The following is a 20,189-nucleotide window of genomic DNA, read 5'->3' on the forward strand; positions in this document are numbered from 1 at the left end:
GGAGGGGCACACACACACACACACACACACAAACAAAAGTCCATACATGTTATCTAGTGTCAGCTGTGTTGTTTGTTACATAATTGGTTTCTGGGCATCTGTTATCTCTCAGCCTGAACCCCTCTCCCTTCGTTATTTTTCGTGATGGGGGAAGGGTGTTAGCTACTATATGGGGTAGTTGTATGGTTTACACCACCAGAAACAGCTGGGGGTGGGCAGGTTGATTTGTTGTATTGAAACGCGGACTCTGGAAGTTGTCAGTTGTTTGCAGCCCCAAAGACACACTGAGAAGTCCAAACTTGGAACTGAAGCTGCAGAAGAGAAAAAACGGAGCTAAAGAACCCCCTCCTTGTGTTAAAATCAGCACTCTGGTGACATTTTGCTTTTGCTGTTGTATACTACACTCAAAATTTGTGCACTGTTGACAAAAAACAAAAAACAAAAAAAAAAAAACAGCATTGTACTGTCTCTGTCACACCTGCTCTGTTTTACATCTTTGGTAACACTTTGTAGTGTCACATTAATTTTCTGTGTGCACACCTTTTCTCTTGATAAAACCTCATCATTAGAATATTGTCATTTAGATGTAGTTGAATTCTCTAAATGGGTGAGCTACCCCTACAATCAGAACTCTGTATAAATGCATTGTAATATAAAGAATTAAGTATTGAATTGAATCATCCCCTCAAAAACACAAATTGTATTGAATCTTAGTGTAATCATTCCACCTTTAGAGACCGACTGCCTTTTAGCAAGGCCTCTGTGTGTGTGCTGCAGACACAGGGAGCCTTCTGCATCGATTGTTCAGGCACTGTATTTTAGCTGTCCTTTCTGCTGGATCCTTCGGAGTGAGAGATGAGGTCTATAATGGGATGGAGCTGAAGGTAATAGTTTGCCTGAAAACAGCCATTTGCTGCTCTATAACACACCTCCCATCTGCCTAATTTTACATCACAGTAGATAAATAGTGCAGGAGCAAAGTCCAGCTCACAGCCAAATCTCTTCCCCCAGTGTCCAGCCCCCGAGTCAATAAAGCATTTATCTTTTTAGAAGAGGGGAAAGTGACCGGCTGCTCATTTGAGTAACACTAATGGCCAAATAGTGCAGGTCGCTGCTGGTAAGAGCCTGCTGGTGACCTGAACAGTAGATTAATGTATACATTATGTGGAATAAATAATTACATGTACACATTAAACTGTCCAATAATTTAGATTATTGGGCTATTTTTAGGCACCTAAGCAGGAAGTTAAGCCCAAAAGATAACTCAGCACGCTATTAGCTATATTTGCATAAAGGTCTTCAAAAGCAATAAATGTATGCTCGCTTATTTGATCAATTAATGAAGTTGAGATAACTAGAGATGCTCCACTGCCGTTTTTTCCATCCGGATACTGATACTGATTCAGATACCTGAACTTGTATCGGCTGATACTGAGTACTGATCCGATACATGACGTTTTTTTTTTTTTTCTTTTTTTTTTTTAAGAAATAACCGCTGGATGTGATATGATTTAATCTAAAACCTTGCATTCTGCCTTTTTCACTGGTGGGACTTTGGAGTAAAATATTGTCAAATTGCTGACATTTTTTTTTTTTTTATAGTTGTGTGCCCACTGATTTAAGAAACAGTGAAGGCTGTTTTATATCAGGCTATGTAATTTATTTTAACCCCTCACTGACATTTTTTTTTATGTTGTTGTGTTTGTCATGAGTCAGATCTGTGGGTTGTTGACTTGCAGTGGTAGTAGTAAACTCCCCCAGAAAAACACAACTCATGTCAGGGTTTTTTTCACCCGCGAGCAGAGCAAACACGGTCACAATAGGGTAAAAATGAGCCGGCTACACAGTGCATGAGGTAGGAGAGCGACGTAGTTAGCCAGTAGCATAAGAAGACAGAAAAAGAGGGAGAGTTGCGTGGTCAAGCAAGGTAGGTAGTGAGTTGGAGTGAAGGACCGCTGCATAATGACCTTGGCAGAGAGAGAGAGGGACAGTGAGCTGCAGTGAGGGACCGCTGCATAGCAGTAACTGCAAAAAAAATTAAGCTTAAAATTTAATAATAAATAATGTTGTATTGGATTGGTGCACAGACTGTCCTCACAATACCTGATTCAGGATTATTAGGAAAATCAAATAATCAAAAGTCGCTGAAACCCTACTTAACACTAGCCATGAGGAACTCATACAACCCTATGTCAGTAAAAAGGAACTTTTCCTTTCAAGTTTTATTTAAATCGAATTTGCAAGCCAGTGCAATTTCACTGTTAAAAATTGTCCTGAAAGCTTTTGTAGGTAACTTGTTCTCCGTAGTTCTGACACATCACGGTCACACACAGAGGGTCTGATCCAAACTAAATACACTGCGAAGAACATTCAGTCATCCAGGCCGCTCCTGGAGTTGTAATCTCATTTATTAAAATCCATTTGGGATGAATCAAACAACCAGTCACCCCAAGGAAGTGCCACAATCTCAGTCCAGTCACGTCTTGTGCACGCACATGTGCACAACTGCTTCACATGCTCACTTCCCCTCCCCCCCAAAAACTCTGCCTAGCCTTAACTATAGTAATGAAGCTTAGCTTACTGTAGCTACAGCTCTCCAGCTCCGACTTCCTCATTGCATCAGTGCCACAGTCACAAGCTTGCACAATGTGTGGGAGTGACTTGACCGGGGCACTGAATCTCAGGCAGGTGCTGTTTGAGTTCAAATTTTTGATGACAGTCCACGGTCTCCAAAAAGTTAGGCACACAGCCAGTCCAAAAGTATACTAATGCAAAAGGGTGCAGGAAAACCAATGTCCACATTTCCCTGATGACCAGGATGGTGTTTGCTCTCACTGGAAGCCTTGGTATCTATCCTCTGATCTTACATCTCTGAAAGCCAGATTTAGGTACAAAACAATGCTGTGACATGTGAAGCTGTGTTTGCATGCAACTTCACTTCTCTTCAGGGTGGTTGATGCAGATGACTTTAACAAATAGCAGCTTTTGCATCCTACTACAGGAAATGAAAAAATGAAAAAAAAACAAAAAAAACAAAAAAAAAACAATGCCTTTGGAGGTTGTTGCATTTTGTTATTCCCAGCACCTACCGTCCTCCCCCACATGTGGTCATTTCAGGATTATTGCCGGGAACATCAGTCCGCATTTTCATGCCAGGTTCCCCAGAAATAGACTTTAATCTCCTACCCCTTACTCCAGGATGATTAAACTGTTTTGCAGATCTTCAACAGACAACCATGGATCAAAATGTGGAAATCACTTTTATCAGTGAGAAACATACTCAGGCTTTCATGTGGTATTATATTGTGAGTATCTTTTTTGAAGTCTGGTGTTGCCCAGCACACAGAGAATTTAAGATTTAGTGCATCATAGTCAGATAGTTTTTCGTCATTTTATGGGTGTGGCCTGAAGGGATTATTTTATTTTATACTTTTTGTGCCATGCTGCCTTTTTAAGCCTCTGAGGCTTAGAGAGCTATATGCTGTGCCACATATCATGATCATGTTCCCATTTTATTACTGCTACTTTAATGAGATATCACAACCAGTTTTGTAACAACAGCCAGTTATGATGACAGCACCAGTTGTGCTTTTTTTTTTTTTTGTAACATGAGTGATATTAGACTATCTCAAGCTTATTACTGCTGATGGAGGAGTGAAATGTGAGCGGCCTTTTAACTTGGTCAAGATTGTTGGAACATACGCTTACTCTATGCCCTAAAAATATTCTACACTGAGCATATTTCCTGAAAACCAAATCTTCATATATTGGTAAGATGATGCCCAAACCTGCGTATTTGGCATCTAGCAGATAGCATGCAACTGACACCATTCAGGTTTGAAAGGAACTTACCTAACACTGCAGTACATAACATTGCTTCTTTGGTCCTTCTGTGCACTGAGCCTTTTCAGAGGAGAAGAAAAGGAGGCTAATCTTATAAGAGCTTTCTGATTAGAGTCAAGTTTCCCTCCTGAAAGGAATGTCTGGCTGAGGCATTGTTCTTAAAACCTTTTGACTTCTCATTAGCTGAGCTGTCATAAGTCGATGCAGTGAATTTGAGACTGCAAATGCCAAGAACAGAACACAGTGGAGTTTCTTGTTCCAATGCAAGTCGGAACTACTTCCCTTTGCCAAATGTCACAATTGTACAGTATTTCCCTGCTTAGGTGTTTAGTTGATTTGATTGGCATTGGAACAGAAACACAGAGCTGGGGGAGGGGAAATGGCAAAGACGTATTGCACTGCATTCTTTGTTTTTTTTTTTTGTTTTTTTTTTTAACCTTGTTTGACCTTTCTTCATATGTTAAGTGGAAACGTTAAATTAGGCAACCGAGGTGAAAGCAACAGTGCAATGGTTCTATAATGTGATGCACTTAATTATACAGTGTCACTGTATCACCCCAATGATACAGTGTTCAGTGCTGTGCAAGTGTACAGAGGCAGAGCACTGCTGCATGCGCTGCTGCAGGCACCACTGCATGCTCCACTGCATATGCCACTGTGTGGTGATACAGTGGCAGTGCTATGGCAGAAAATAGTGCCCTTTTGGTGTCCATGTGGCTGAAAAAATTGTCCCAAGTGAAACTGTAACAAATGAATGTTGTCCATTCTTCAAAACATTTTTCAAAATCGTGTTGTCCCAACATGTTGTCCCAATGGGTCCTGATGTCTCCTGGCAGGTCCCGACGGGTTGGGTTCAGATGAAAATTGAGTAATTATGTTTGGGCTGGGGTCGGGTTTGGTCACGTTGTCATTTTAGTGAAAAACTATGGACCTACTCCCTGTTCTGGGCAACTTCCTGTATAGTGCTGGCAACAGGTAGGCTATTTCAGGTGGAAAATCTAACCAAGTGATGGAAGACAGGCCAAATTTCGAGCTTGGATCGGGTTCAGACACAAAAACAGAATGCCTGTCAGGCTTGGGTACTATGCTCCTGTCTTGGGTCGGGTTTGGACAAAAATATACGGCCAAATCCTCACTCTAACCTAGACATGATATGAGTGCATATGGTGGTGAAATACTCTGATTAGCTGCCCCATGCTCTCCTGGGCAGCTAATCCATAATACTGCATTTGTGTCTCTCCATTCACTTCCACAATACAATAAAACAGCTCCCACAATATCACCCTTAGCACATAAATTAAGATGATCAAAGTATTCTGTTACCAAAGACGAGTCACAGTGCCCTTTTTTTTTTTTTTAGGAAATTAAACGACACTCCGAATTATTTTCCTATTTGAATTGGAAAGTAGATCTGGCAGGTAGTGTTTGCAGGTAATCTCCATATAGTAACCAAGTGCACCAAGAAGAAACAATCTGATAGCACTATAACAAAAAAATTGTAATTACTCTAAAAAGGTTACTAGGACTTATTTTTTTAGTGGCATATTCTGCTTTCTCATGTTTGTTTATTAGGAGATAGAAATATATTATTGTTGGTTAGCAACTTGGGAGCATTGAGCAACTAATGAGGATATTACACCAGCATGTATAATGTCCAGTTAACCATATAAACCAACACCTCAAGTTCAGTTTTGCTTTAAGGAGGGTTTGTCTATAAGATCCACAGAAAGTACACGTGTGAGCATGTATGCAATGTGGCTTGCTTACTTCTTGTGGATGGCATTTTTCTGAATTTCTGGCTTCAGTCTTTGGGTAACTGAGGCATCATGCTGTAAACTGAGACACAGTTTGCTTTAATCTGACCTGAAGCATTAAGAAGCCTAATACAGGGCACAGATAGACCAAAGGGAGGAGTGCTTAGAGGTGTGTCCAATGAATTTTTAATAAGACCTGGTTGCTACCACTAATGGCGTCTGTGGAAAGTGATAGGGTCCTGTCTGTCAACTTACATTTTGCACTGAAACAAAATGCAAGTGCATGTTTTCCAATTAAGATGACTCCATAGTGGAGTGGTTCGAGTCAACAAATGCCTGCTCCTAACATTAGCACAGCTTCTCGTGTGTCCTGGAGCTCAAGAAAGTGCTACAAAGCCAGACGACTGTATCCTGCTGGTCTGGTTGTTGAAACTGCATGCTTACCTATAGGACCACATACTGTACATAATCTAAAATTTGGTCCTAATGGATGGAATTTGGAATGTCCTATAACCTAATATCAGATAACACAGTTGTGTTCAGAAGTACCCTGGCAGAACTGGTGAAATATTGTCCATTTTTTTGAAAATATGACTGATCATGCAGAAAACTTTTCTTTTAGTTTAGGATAGTGGTCAGGTGAAGCCATTTATTATCACATAACTGTGCCCTTTTTAAATCATAATGATAACTGAAATCACCTAAATGACCCCGATCAAAAGTTTACATACCCTTGAATGTTTGGCCTGTTAATATTCACTCAAGCTGACACACACAGGTTTAAATTGCCATTAAGGGTAAGTTCCCTCACCTGTGCATTGTTTGATTGTACTTAGTGTCTGTGTACCCCGGTACTTTTCATCCGGGGCCTCACTGATTTTGCTGGATACTGAGCCATGGGGAAAGCAAAAGAACTGTCAAAGGACCTGTGAGAAAAGGTAGTTGAACTTCATAAATCAGGAAAATGATAAAAGTGATAGCCAAAGATTTGAAAATGCCAATCTGTAAAGAAGTGGAAAATTAGTGGTTCTGTTGATACCAAGCCAATGTCAGGTAGGCCCTCAAAGATTTCAAACACAGCTGCCGGGAAAATTGGTCAGGATGCAAAGACTTCACTGCAAAAAGTGGTGTGGTTGTTTCAAGATGCACGATAATGAAGCACTTAAACAAAAACAGGCTGCACATTGAGTTTCCAGAAAAAGCCATTACTACAACATTGCCACAAAACAGCTCACAATACAATATGCCAAGTAACACCTAGACAGGCAAAACGTCTGGAACAAAGTCATTTGGGGTGCTGAGAGCAACACTGAACTTTATGGTCACAACCATGAACGCTAGACAGAAGAGTCAACAAGCCTTATGACGAGAAGTACAAAAAAAAAAAAAAAAGTGAAGCATGGATGTGGATCTCTGATGTTTGCGGGGTGTATGAGCTACAGCGGCACACATAAGCACTAAAGGCATGGTTTTTTATGAATCTGATGATTGCAGTGCCTGTGCTGGAGCGCAGTATGACACACATTCTGTTATGTATGAAGGACCACTTTGTAGTCGATGTTGGAGGACATGGATAGTTTGTCCTCTGTTTAGAACAGCCTGAGCCTCAGGCCAACAGCCACAGCACCAGGAGCCCAAAATAACAAAGGACAGCATACTTGTAATTATGATGAGTAACTCCTTTCTCATAAGACTGAGACCCAGTCTGTGCTCTGGTCACTCACTAAGCACCACACCCAAGTGAAGAAGTCACAGGACTGTCAGCTTTCACTTTCACTTTATGTGCTGACTGCGTGTTTTTTATTTATAAATGACACAAACTGACAGATGGGCATGCATTTGTACCATGGCGTGTTAGGCTATTGTAGGGAGAAAAAAAATATGAGAGATGTTAATATTCCAAGAAAAAAACCTCGAATTTCTGACATTAAAGTCGTAAATTTACGTGAAAAAACTCTGAATATCCTCTGAACTTAAAGTGGTACATTTACCAGAAGAATTTATGAGAGAAAAACTTCAAAATTTTGTGATTAAAGTCACAAATTCACATTCACATTTTTTTCCTCCTACAATGGCACTCATCTGCCATCGCACGTTTCAGATGGTGTGTCAGTTCAAATGTATCAAACGTGGCAGACGGGTTTGCCAAATCAGAGTCACTTTAAGCATACTGACGAAAACAGTCACATTCTGATCTTGCATTCAAGGATGAAGTCCTAGAATATTGCAACTTACAATTTTAGACTTTTAGAAATGTTTTGTATTTGTGGTAAGACAGCAATAGATAAAAAAAACATAGACATTACATACTGTGGTCTCTCAAGGGCTGTGAAACTCACTGACTATTTATAAGGTTTTACATCATAGTTCTCGCATCATAAATGTAGACATTGGCAGGATATCTTGGGATACCCTAAGGGACCCTAAGGACTCGGTCTTGGGACCAAGGACTTGGGATGTCCTGAGGGGCTTGGTCTAATCAGTGCTGCACAACTCAAGAAAAACAGCCTGGAAGAGTTGCTCTGGAGACAGTGCTCCTTATTGGTGAAAGCAATGACATTATTAGAGGGAGCATGAGGGAGGTGATCACAAGCTCTCTGGGTTTCACATCATCACTGTAAAGATCTGTTTGTTCACTGCTACGCTCTCTATCTCAGTGGAGTCATGCAGGTTTTCTGCCTCACAGCTCACCAGCATATGGATGAAATTAGGGCTCAACAATATGGTAAAACAACACAAACAAACAACCAAAAAAATTTGTCATGATTTTAGTAAGAATGATAATCTTTGTGTCATAATTTTCATTTTGCTGGGGTGTGTACCAAACAAACATGTTTTCTTACATATGAAAAATACATTTTGTAACCCAGTGCATGTCTTCATTCAACATTTTGTCACACATTTTACTTTCATCAAATGTTCAGCCCTAGATGAAATGACAAGTTTGTGCATTAGACCTGTGTAGCAGCCAATAATGAAATAACTGCCAATAACGAAATAATTTTTCCAGGTTTAATGTAATAAAAGTCAGTAATGTAATAATTTAACAATAATGTAATTACATTTCTGAACCAATAAAGTAATAACTTTTTGCCAGTAATCTAATAAGGTATAACAGGTTTTTACCAATAATGTAATTTCATGAAATTACATTAATAAGTAATTTCATGAAATTACATTATTGGCTGGTTATTACATTATTAGCTGTTCGCTGATGTTGTATTTTTTTATTTTACAGCATAAAAAAGCAAATCATCAAGAAGAGCTTTAAAAGATGAAAAACAGCTTATTCAGAGTGGATAATGGATTAACAACATATCTGGGATAAGTTAACCAATAAGAACAGCTCAGTCAGAATGGGCCACCAGATAAAACCTTAAACCTAAAACCTCTTTCATGCATTCACTGCCTGAGCTGGTGATTGCCAGAAGCTTTTCTCCAAAGCCGGGCCAACTGTAGGAAGCCCGAGTGGTCGCACTTCATTTGGCCAATCCAATGTTAATATTCAATTTTCTATCAACTTTGTATCATTTGAGTTTCACAATGAAGTCAATGTAGACACTTCCTATGAACCCATCCAGTGCTGGACCCAATCCAATGATACATTTGGAAGGCCAAGTTTCAGAGATGTGCCACATCATTCTGTGCTTTTTATTTCAGCGGGGGAATTCATTGCTTTGTTTAAAAAAAAAAAAAAAAACATACCAAAAAAACTACTGTAGTGAATGAATGAATCAAATTTTGATCTTGAGCTCTGCGTGTGGATCTGGCTGCATATTTTTGTCCACACAACTAGCTTACATTTAGTGCCTGAAATAGCCTACGTGTTGCCTTCAGCATTGTCATGTAAACTCCAGCACTATATAGGAAGTTGCCCAGAATAGGCAGTAGATCCATCATTTTAATTATTTCACACTAGAGTTTCACTAAAATAAGCGTGACCAATCCCGACCTGAACCCAAATGTAATTTCGAAATTATTGTCCGAACCTGATCCGGGTATCCACACTCTACTCTGCACGCACAAATGTGGGTGGATCCAGTGCAGATTTAGGCTACAGTAGCTGACATTTGCAAGTGACATACATTACCACACAGTGTGGTGAACAAGTTTTCAAAACCCCATGCTACTGGTCTAGTGACAGCCAAAGAAAGAAAAAAGAAAAACAGCAGAACAGGTCAAACAGAGTGGACTATGATGTAAGAGGAAGAGAGTCTTGTTTTGATTAGAGCAGTGGCCCTAGCCCTGCTAGGAAGAACTGCAGCTCTGCAGGTCCCTGCCCCCTTATGTTAACAAGTGAGTTGTGTGGAAAAGGTTGGACAGTAAGGATGCATCAAAGTTTGTAGTTAATTCTAGCAAAGCACACAGAGGGTGATGACAGAGCCTTTCTGCCAGAGGTGATGAGGAGCTCAACATAAGGTTATCCTGTCAGTGTGTAATGTTAGCTTGGCAAACACTGCCACTGACAGTTTACAGCCCGCCACACTGTATGATCCAGAAACCACATGGCTTCTGATTTCTTTCATAAACATTACACTACTCACAAAAAGTTAGGGATATTTGGCTTTTGGGTGAAATTTATGGAAAATATAAAAAGTTCACGCTACAGTGATATTATATCATGAAAGTAGGGCATTTAAGTAGAAGCATACACTGGTGATTTCCTCATCTCAAACAATTTCTTGAAACAAAAGCCAACAACAGTGGTGGATATACCACAACAAAAAATGTCAGTGTCAATAACTTGTCATGTGCCCTTGAGCATCAATTACAGCTTGACAACGACGTCTCATGCTGTTCACAAGTCGACTTATTGTCTGCTGAGGCATGGCATCCCACTCTTCTTGAAGGGCGGCCCTCAGGACATTGAGGTTCTGGGGTACAGAGCTCCGAGCCTCTACACGGCGACTCAGCTGATCCCATAGGTTTTCTATGGGATTCAGGTCTGGAGAAAGTGCAGGCCACTCCATCTGAGGTACCCCAGTCTCCAGCAGCCGTTCCCTAATGATACGACCTCGATGAGCTGGAGCATCAAACACCTGATGTGAATTTTGCCGTTAAACTCCTTGTTAGAGAACAGCAACTTGTGCAAAAAGTACTGAAACATTGAACAGTTGGACATGTGCATTCAAAAGTTTACAGAAGGTCACATTAAGTTCACCTGTAAAGGTTATAATGCATTTTAGGTTCATCCTGAAATTTCACCAGAAAGCCGAATATCCCTAACTTTTTGTGAGTAGTGTATATACTTAAAATTTCATTACCATCAAATTACACAAAAATTTGAAGAAGAAAAAGCTGTTAGAAAATTGCGACGAAATCAGCAAAAAAATGTTAAACATTACCAAGAAAGTTACCCCAAAAAAGAACAGACTATTAATAAGAACAATCAGTAAACATAAATGCAACCATTCGCCCTCAGGCCCCAGGAGTCAGAGCCGTAGTTCCACTTCTGGTGGCTCTGCTATTTTCAGCAGAACTTTAACAGCAGCCATAAAACTTTCAGTTCCCTTCTCATGTTGTGTTACACTTTTCAGCCAACATAATGCCTACATATATTCATGTATATTCAAATGATAAAGACTAGAGGGACCTATGTTGGTTTACCTTATCTATATACAGTATATATATGTAATTATAGATACAGTCGGACAATTATAGAACAGTTGACTTTTGACTGAGTATCAGTTTGATTCAGTTGTGTTTCCCACTTGAGTTGAGTAATGCTTATTTTCATATCAGCCTGTCCAGTGGAAAAAGACTATCAGTTGACCAACTTTTAAGTTTAAAGTTTAAGGTTAAGGTTACGTTGACACTACTTGAATACGAATGTTGGACAATCCATATAAAAGTATTACCAAAACATTCATGTCTGGTCATGGAGGTTCTTAATCTTTGAAGGTGATAGAAAACTCATCCCTGAGCCCCTGAATGAAAATTTACCATTGGACTGTTTTTTTTTCTGTTTCTGTTTTCTTGGTGCAGATACAAGCCCTTCTTCCCGTTTCAAGTGCAGCCTCCGCTGGGCTCAGCGTGTGATTTGGACCTGTCAGTCCAGGACAGTAGGCTGGTGGAAGGCCGACTCCAAGTCACCCTTATTGAATGTAGCAGGTAACAGAGCTCTGTTTACTCCTGGTTACACAATTGAAAGAATTACTCTGCCTGTTATCAAGACAAGCCTTACTTCCCTAGTTTTTACTGTCATGATGATTTATTGTGTTAAAAATGTAGTCATTGACTTCAGTGTGTATCTCAGTTACATCTCAGTGACAGTAAGAGAACGTCAGATTTGCTTAAAATGTGCTCTTTCAACACATGCTGCTCATGCTGCAGTGAAACATGGCTAAATTTAATATTCCAAACATCCATTGCCTGACACTTGGGTATATCACAATATTAATGGTGTAATTTTAACTACCAAGTTGGCAAGTAGACTAAGGACTCTGATGCTGCATTTAAAAGGATGGTGAGCCCAGTTAAAATGGGGATTTCCTTATTTAATAGTTCTTGAGTAGTTATCTTCGTCATCCATCAAGGTTCAAGAGTTTATGAAACTTGGTAATAAAACAGTTTTAGGGGCTGCATTCTCCACAGGACTGCAGGTGCAGTTGAAGAGTCAATCAAATGAGGGTGGGAGAAATAAAAACTGAGGTCATGTTTTTATTGGAACAGCTCCTCTCTTTTGTGTGAAAGTAAGCAGCATAGGGGCTTCAAGGTATTCCGTGACTTACCAGAAATCATGATCCATCAAATCATTTATTGATTGTAGCTCTTCTGTAGCAATTTTAAATGTCATTTTAAGCACACACATTGCTATATGTGCTAATGTCAGATCAATACAACAAATGATGCTCACTTTATCATTTGTTGTATTGGTTCTCTTGCTCATGGTGATTGAGCAGAAAAGCTCAATAGTTGTGAACCAGTTCCACACATTGTAGTAGGTCCTTTAAAGCAGTGAGTCTCAATAGGTGGGTCGTGGTCCAAAGGTGAACTTAAAGTTGATTGTCAGTGGGCTGCAGGCATTCAGGTCCACTTCATCAAAAGAAAGAAAAAATAATTGGGGTGCAGATATACAGTGCAGCATGTCTATTTTTAACTACCTTTTTTCAGTGTCTATTATATAATATATTACAAATGTGTAAGAAAATAAATCTAAAAAATATATGTAATAAAAATTAAATAATACACTGACAGAAAATGACACTGAATCCACATTTTTGTGAAGATTTGGGCTTTTAAAGGCTCTGGTCTTAAACTTTTCATCAGCTGATGAACAGCCTATTTCAGTTTAATGGTTGTTTGCAATAAATTGCTTACTCAATTTTTTTTTTGTCTCACTCCCATTTCTTCTTTTTGCATTTTGAAGCTTTGCTTAGAACCTTTTTAAGATCCAACAGTGCAAAATGTAAATTCTTTCAATTTCTCAACTGGTCTTAAAATTTTGATCAGGAGTGTATCTCTTACAGGACAAAAATAGCAAAAATAAAAAAAGTAAAAATGAATGAATATTAAAAATGAAACTTGTAAAGCATTTGAATGCAGTTGTACACCATTTAGATGAGTCTGTGCATACATGAATGAATGAAGGAATATATGAATAAATAAATGAATAAATGCATGCATACATACATACATACATACATATGTACATAATATGTATGTATTTTAAAATTGCATATTATGCGATTTTAAAATCTTAATAAGCCAAAGCAATAATTTTGAAATATTTTTGAGAGGGTGAAGGGAACTAAAGGGTAGTTCATTTTCACTTTTGGGGGGTTCACAGTGCATGAAAGTATTGTGGTTTAATGCTCTTTTCATTTTGCAAAATCAAACTGAGTTGCTCTTAACTACACTGTAAGAAAAAGTTTGCACAACAGTTAAAAGAGTTACAAGTTAAAAAACAACCATTAAAAATGACCATATAATCCAATTCACTATGTCACTGTAGCACATACATGAAATTAGCATAAACCAAGAAACAGTGCATCACTTTAATCTTGACATCTTATGTAGAAAACACACAATTTTACTGTGAAAATAACCACTTTGGGTGAAATTAATAGGAAAATACCATAATTTCAAAAGCATGTAATTTCCCTAAAATTAAAATTACAGATTTTGCTCATGTGTACATTTAAATTTACAGTAGAAAACCTTTCACCATTCAACTTAAATTGTAAATATATACCATAATATGCTGTAAACAGGTTTATATTACAACTCTGTACCGTACAGGAACACACTGCTCTTGACCGTGAAACTTACAGTTCTCAAAACAGCGTACCACTATGTCGTAGGCATTGTCACTATATTTTTTTCCGGTGAACTTCTGGCAACCACGGCTGCCTGGATTTTACTGTAAATTTCATAGATTTTTTTTTCAGTGTAGCTGAGGGATGGTGGATGTGTGGATTGGCGTAATGACTAAGAACAAATCGAGGACCACTGCTCTCAACTGCTGCTAGTCTGAGGCCTGGCCCCCTCCCCACTAAACCACCGGGGATCAGAGCTTTGTCGGGTTAGGTCAAGTGATCAGGAAGCAGCCTAGCTCCTTACCATAATAACATGATGCTAAGGCTCTGCTGCAAGGTCACTCTTCATCAAGTGCTGTTAGCTGTATTATAGCCGAGCAGATGGCAGGATTTTTTACAGGCCCGGTGGGACTGTAAGAAGAAGAAGGAAACCATATTGATCAGCATGAGCCCTCTTGTAGCACTCCTGTCTCTGTATCTGCTGCCTCGGCAGTTAATGGTTGACTGACAGGGGTTTCAGAGCTCTGTTTCAATCCACACAAGTGAAGAACAGGATTATGAGGTCAAGGAAATTTCAGCACACTCCTCTGCCTCATAACTGGGAGAATATGACCTTTTAGCTTAAAAAATAGAAAACTTCATGATGACCGTCTATTTTCCGGAAAAGTACAATTTAGGAGCACAGGATATATATTTATTAGAATCATCTTTATATTTTTTGAAGTTCAAGTTACATTGGTGGAGTCACAATAACAGAATCACAATCAGAAATACTATTAATCCATGAGAGAAAAATTTGACTTGATGGACTTGATTTCAAAGAAATGGTGGTGAAATATCCTTGCTAATAGCTCTGTGCTCCTTTGGGCTGCTAATCCACAATGCTGTATTTCTATGCATCATTTTCATAGTTTGGCAAAAAAAAAAAAAAAAAAAAAATCCTTTCAGGATTTTTTACTGGCCGAATAGGGAATACATATTGATCAGTATGAGCCCTCTTGCAGCACAAGTCCCAATATCCACTGTTTGAGGAAATTAAACAGTTCTTTTCTTTCTTATTTTCCTATTTGACCTGGAAAGTAGATCCGGCAGGTAGCGTCTGCAGGAGTCTTCCATGTGGTACCTTTGTACCACGTAGAAATGACCTAATAGTACCCTCACAAATGATTTTGCAATCATTTGGGTTATGTGAAAAAGAATGGTCACTGGAATTTTGTTTGCTTTGTTCATTCATTTATGTGCTATAAGCGTTATTTTGGGAGCTGTTCTGTTACGGCAGTGAATGGTTACTTCAGCCAATTACATCTTGATCTGCCATTTTATTTTGTGATGATTTTTTTTTTTTCTCAATTCATCTGACATATGCAATTAGACCAAGGCTGCAGCTCCATGTTCCACATGAATACCAAAATAAGGCAGACAGATCGTTCTTTCTTTCTTAATTTAAGACAAAATGATAAGCACGCTTCCTTAAAAAAAGGCAACCAAGAAAGTTATTCCTTACTTGTAAACTTGTAAATGTGTTAACTTTTGTTCTGTAGAAAACTGTCAGCGTTTTTTGTGTCATTTAAAGCACTATTTACAGCTGTGAAGCTGTTAATAGTGTAAAAGAGTTGTCCTGTCATGTTGGCTGTGTCAGACTGGCTCTCAGCATCAGTCCGTCAGTCCACACCCTGACACAAACACTCCCTCTTACACTCTCAGCCAATGAACATTTCAGCAGGCCAACTTTGGACAAACCAATTACGCCAGCCCAACCCTGATGGAGAACTCTTTCCCCCCTTACCTTGGGGAGACAGAGAATATGTGTGTGTGTGTGTGTGTGTGTGTGTGTGTGTGTGTGTGTGTGTGTGAGAGAGAGTGTTTATTCCCAACCATGTCTGTTGGTGTTTGATGGACCACATGACATTCAGATTTTTCCTCCCATTAGTAATTGTTCCTCCATTAATAATTGACATTCCCTGTCCATTACAGTTATGTGCCCCTCTCCCCACCTTCTTCTTCTATTTAGATTTTTTTATATTGAGTTTTCTGAATTTCCTGAATTTCTTTCAAAAACATAAAAAAATCACTACCTTTTACATTTTAGTCACGACCACATGAGTTGGATGTCATTTAATATCAGCAAATCTGTTTATACCAATCTTCTGGCAGGAAAGCTGTGGAGACTCTTGGTTGGTATCCTGCTCAGGTCAGCTGGAAGCCTTCTTGTCAGTGTGGCTGATGTAGTGTGCCACAATCTCCAGCAGAGGGCGGTGTCTACCCACTGTCAGTCTACTCTGCACTGTGGTTTAGGATTATGGCCACTGGTCCTGACATTCCTGGGTTGTGTTGGACTGACATGTGATTACTTCTCTGGCATGATAAGAGAACTGATTTGTTCCTTCTGTAGGAACAAACCACAGTGCTCTAAAAGACTGTGTTTACAAGCATGGTTGTTTTCAAAGTGGGGTCCAGGGATGCCCAGGGGTCCTTTTGTGGCTTCCAGGGGGTCCTCAGTAAAATCAGGAATACTTAAATTACATTTTAATATAATTCACCATGGGGCGCCCAGTAGTAACCTGGAATGAGCACATACCACTTGTTAAGGCAGAGTGCTGAGTTTGAATCCAATGTGAGACAAAAAAAAAGTCATCTAAAATTTAAAAAAAAATATTAGAAAATGAGCAAAAAAAGCTAGAAATTAAATAAATAAACAAATAAAGGAATAAATAAATCTATATTTTGTAATTAATAAAAGAATGTATTTAAATGTCACATCAGTGATGCTGGATCTATGTCAGATTTGTGACTAAATTTGTGACTGTCTTTTGTGATTTCTTCTCATAAATGAGGTCAACTCACATGATACCTTTTTGTTCTGTGCAGAAACAAAAACGCTGATGTGTGCACACCTTCATTGCAGTGCATGGTGATTTTCAGCTCAGCTGTAGTGGAAGTCAGGCTAGTCCCCCTTGTTGAATTAAAGAACACCAGCAAGGAAGCACTTAAGAAAACTGTGGTGTTTCATCCCCAAAATAGTTTTTGATGCCAAGTAAATTCTGACCTAAATTACCCAATTTCCTCAAACAAGTGTTATGAGTTTATGAGCATGAAACTATCGTGAATCGCAAAACAAAACAGTATTTGAATATAATGCTATCCTATCGGTAACATAATTATGATATTAAAATGTACAATTAGTCATACACAGAATATCTTCAAAAATATTGCTGTAATTTCAGTGCCCTTAAAAGACTATTTGATTGTTTTGTACTTGAAACAAACCTTGTTCTCCAGGCTTCTCCAGGGGGCCTCTGCTAAATGAGGAACAGTTTGATTGCACTTTGATTTAAATGCTTGTGAAAGGCGTCTGGACGCAGCCTGAGGCTTAATCGATGTCAATCCATCACAGATCTGACCTTCTGAATACATAATTGAAAAAATTATAGATGCAATTTTCAACTTTTTATCTGCTAAAGGCCTTTTTTTCAGACATTGTTGAAAGAAAATAAGTGAATTTGCTCCAGTTTTAAAAGGCTAATTCACTAGACATCATTACGACACCTAAACATGTACGAATGATTATTTGAACATGAGTTATTCCGGGCATCAGGGTGGTTTGAAGCATGTCAAAACACTGGCCGTGTATGCCATGCAACTTAAAACAATAGATTCGATTGGAAAGTAGGATTGACAGATAGAAAAACAATTAACACAAGGTAACATGTCTGTGAGTCCTGATAGCAAAATCAAGTGGGTGTCCGAGACTTAATGAGGGTCAACTTGAGGGTGCAGATCATGAGAAAGTTTGAAATACTGTGATATTGTTGACCTCCACTTAACACAACTATGTTAGAACAAATAGATTTCAAGGATTTAAAATACCAATAATTTTATAAGGAGGCAGAATTGCAACAGGTGGTGTTGTTGTCAAGGTAACGTGGTGTCACAGTGTGCTTTCCCACATTTTATGCCCCTCCAAGCCCTAAAACTGTCACACACACTGCCGTTTTACAGTGATTATGCAGATGTGCAGGGCTCAGGGTGCAGGCTGGGATTGGGCCTGTGTGTCTGATGTCTCCACAGCAGGGGGCAGCAGAGGCCTGCTGTCGTCTCCCCAGCCTCCTGTGTGATCATACCAGCAGACAGCACATGTTGGTGTAGTGTGATACTCACAGGCGCTGTGGCAAGTTCAGGATATTTGATATTGGAAATTAGTGTATTTTGAGGACTACAACCCAGTCACGCTGTGTAAGATTTACATTTCTGTCTTTGTCTGCTGTCACAGTAAACTGCTGTGCATTAAAGTTACACTGAGGTACCTGTTTGTTCATATGGCCTTTCATTCACCTGCCATATGATCAATATGGTACATTTTGTTTGGTTTAATATTGATTCTATGATTCATCCGTGCTTTGCTTGTTGTCTGTCATTCTGATTCTAATAAGGCATTCTGATCAGATGCCTAAAAGTGTGCACGAGTATGGTTTATTATTATTATTATTGTTGTTGTTATTCTTTATTGATTTGAAAATGTCTTTTGAAAACTGAGCAAATTCAATTGATTTGCTTTAACAATATGGGAAAAACAGTGATGAGCAAATTAGCAAAAAGAAATGACCTGAAAATGAGCAAAACTAGTGAAAAGTTAAAAGAAAACAACCAAATAATTTGTTAAATATAATCAGTTAGCAAAAAAATTAGGCCTAGCAGAAAAAATGTAAAACATAAGTAGAACATAAGAAAAAAAGACAAAAAAATCTTTCATAACAGTTATTATAAATATATATTTGAAGTTATATTACAAGAAAATCTTCAAAGACTTACAACAAAATTAAAAAATAAATAAATAAATAAATGACAAAATATGTTTTGTTAAGAGAGTGAAATAAAACCTTCCCTGTATTTCAAGGGGTTAATGAAGATGCAGTCAAAAATATATCAGTGTCAGCATCAGCCCATATTAGAAGCCCATGTTTAAAAGTAAAAGTAAGTGTCAACTAAATGTCAGATTTGTAAACTGACTTGAATTTTGCACTCGGTCTGATGTTACCTATTTCTTTTCCCTACAGGCTGTTCATCCTGGGCTCCTATGACAGAGAGACCTACGTCCACTGCACGCTGGAGCTGAGCAGCCACCAGTGGAAGGAGAAGACTCGCAGCTCCATCAAACAGGTGGGCTTTCCTCCTCCTTAACCTCTCACTCTTGCTCCCTTGTTTTCCCTGGGTGTAAAATGACACCCGCCAGCCCTCGTCAAGCCCAGCCAGGTGGAGGTAGAGTGTGGACACCTGACCCAAGCGCATTGGGATTGTCAAGGCCCAATGGGAGGGGCCGGGTTGGGACAAAAACTTAGAAACTCTGTTCTGGTTCGGGTTGGGTTTGGTCACATCAGCGTTATTTAAGAGGAGCTCTATTGTGAAAAAAATAAAAAGGATGGACCGACTGTCTTTTCTGAGTAAATTCCTGTACAGTGCTGGAGTTTACATGACGACGCTGAAGGCAACATGTAGGCTCTTTCAGGCAGGAAATGGAACCTAGCGATGGAGGACAAGCAAAATCTGGGCTCAGGTCAGGTTCAGACACACAATAAAGAATGCCTGTTGGGTTCAGGTCAGGCTCGGTTATTCTGCTCTCAGATCCACACTCGAATTGAAGTAATTGATTACTTCCTATCAGAATTACAGTCATGGTATTAACCCCTGAATAATATATTTTTTTAAATTTTTACTTATTTATTTATTTTTCAATAATTAGATCGAATTTTCACTTTCATTGATGTCTTGAAAAATGCACCCAGCCAAATTTAACAATGAACAACTATTTAACAAGAAATTTAACATGGAAAAAAAAAGTTTCAATAAATTAAGGAAATCAACCAAAACCCTACCCCTAATTCCAAATAAATTATTCGAAAATTTGCCAAAAAAGAGAAAAATTAAAAATGTGTAGCAAAAATAAATTATTTAAAATTACAAACAACTAGTAAAAAAAAACAAAACAAGAAAACTGTATGATTATAATTGTTGATTAAAATTAAACTACCAGAAATTTGCCATGAAATTACACCAGAATTTACAACTAGTTCAAAAACTGTATCACTTTGTAAAACAAAATATTGTTTATTACTTATGACCGGGGGTAGTCTATTTTAAAAAAAAAAAAAAATTCTTGCTTTTTTCCTGGTGTTAATGTTTGTGTTTGTTGTAGAGGGTGATTGCTTCCTCTTCATGAAATATTCAAATTCTCGCATGTTTTAGGGAGTCAGGATTGTCTTGACTAGTTTTTGCACGTAGCTAAAAAAGAGTAAGTTTCCTGCTCCAAGCAGGGGTCGTAGTGTTGTCACAGCCACAG

At 38.6% G+C, this 20,189-nt stretch overlaps 1 protein-coding gene across 1 annotated transcript in view; it reads left to right on the forward strand.

Annotated features, from left to right (window-relative positions):
• pdzd8 (PDZ domain containing 8) overlaps positions 1-20,189 on the forward strand; it is a 59,447-nt gene that overhangs the window by 10,934 nt on the left and 28,324 nt on the right. Inside the window, exons 2-3 of the mRNA XM_030070268.1 lie at positions 11,583-11,708; positions 18,910-19,012. Coding sequence (XP_029926128.1) covers positions 11,583-11,708; positions 18,910-19,012 — 229 coding nt within the window. The remainder of the gene's footprint in view (positions 1-11,582; positions 11,709-18,909; positions 19,013-20,189) is intronic.

The sequence above is a fragment of the Myripristis murdjan genome, chromosome 15 (genome assembly GCF_902150065.1).
Source record: "Myripristis murdjan chromosome 15, fMyrMur1.1, whole genome shotgun sequence".
Lineage (NCBI taxonomy): Eukaryota > Metazoa > Chordata > Actinopteri > Holocentriformes > Holocentridae > Myripristis > Myripristis murdjan.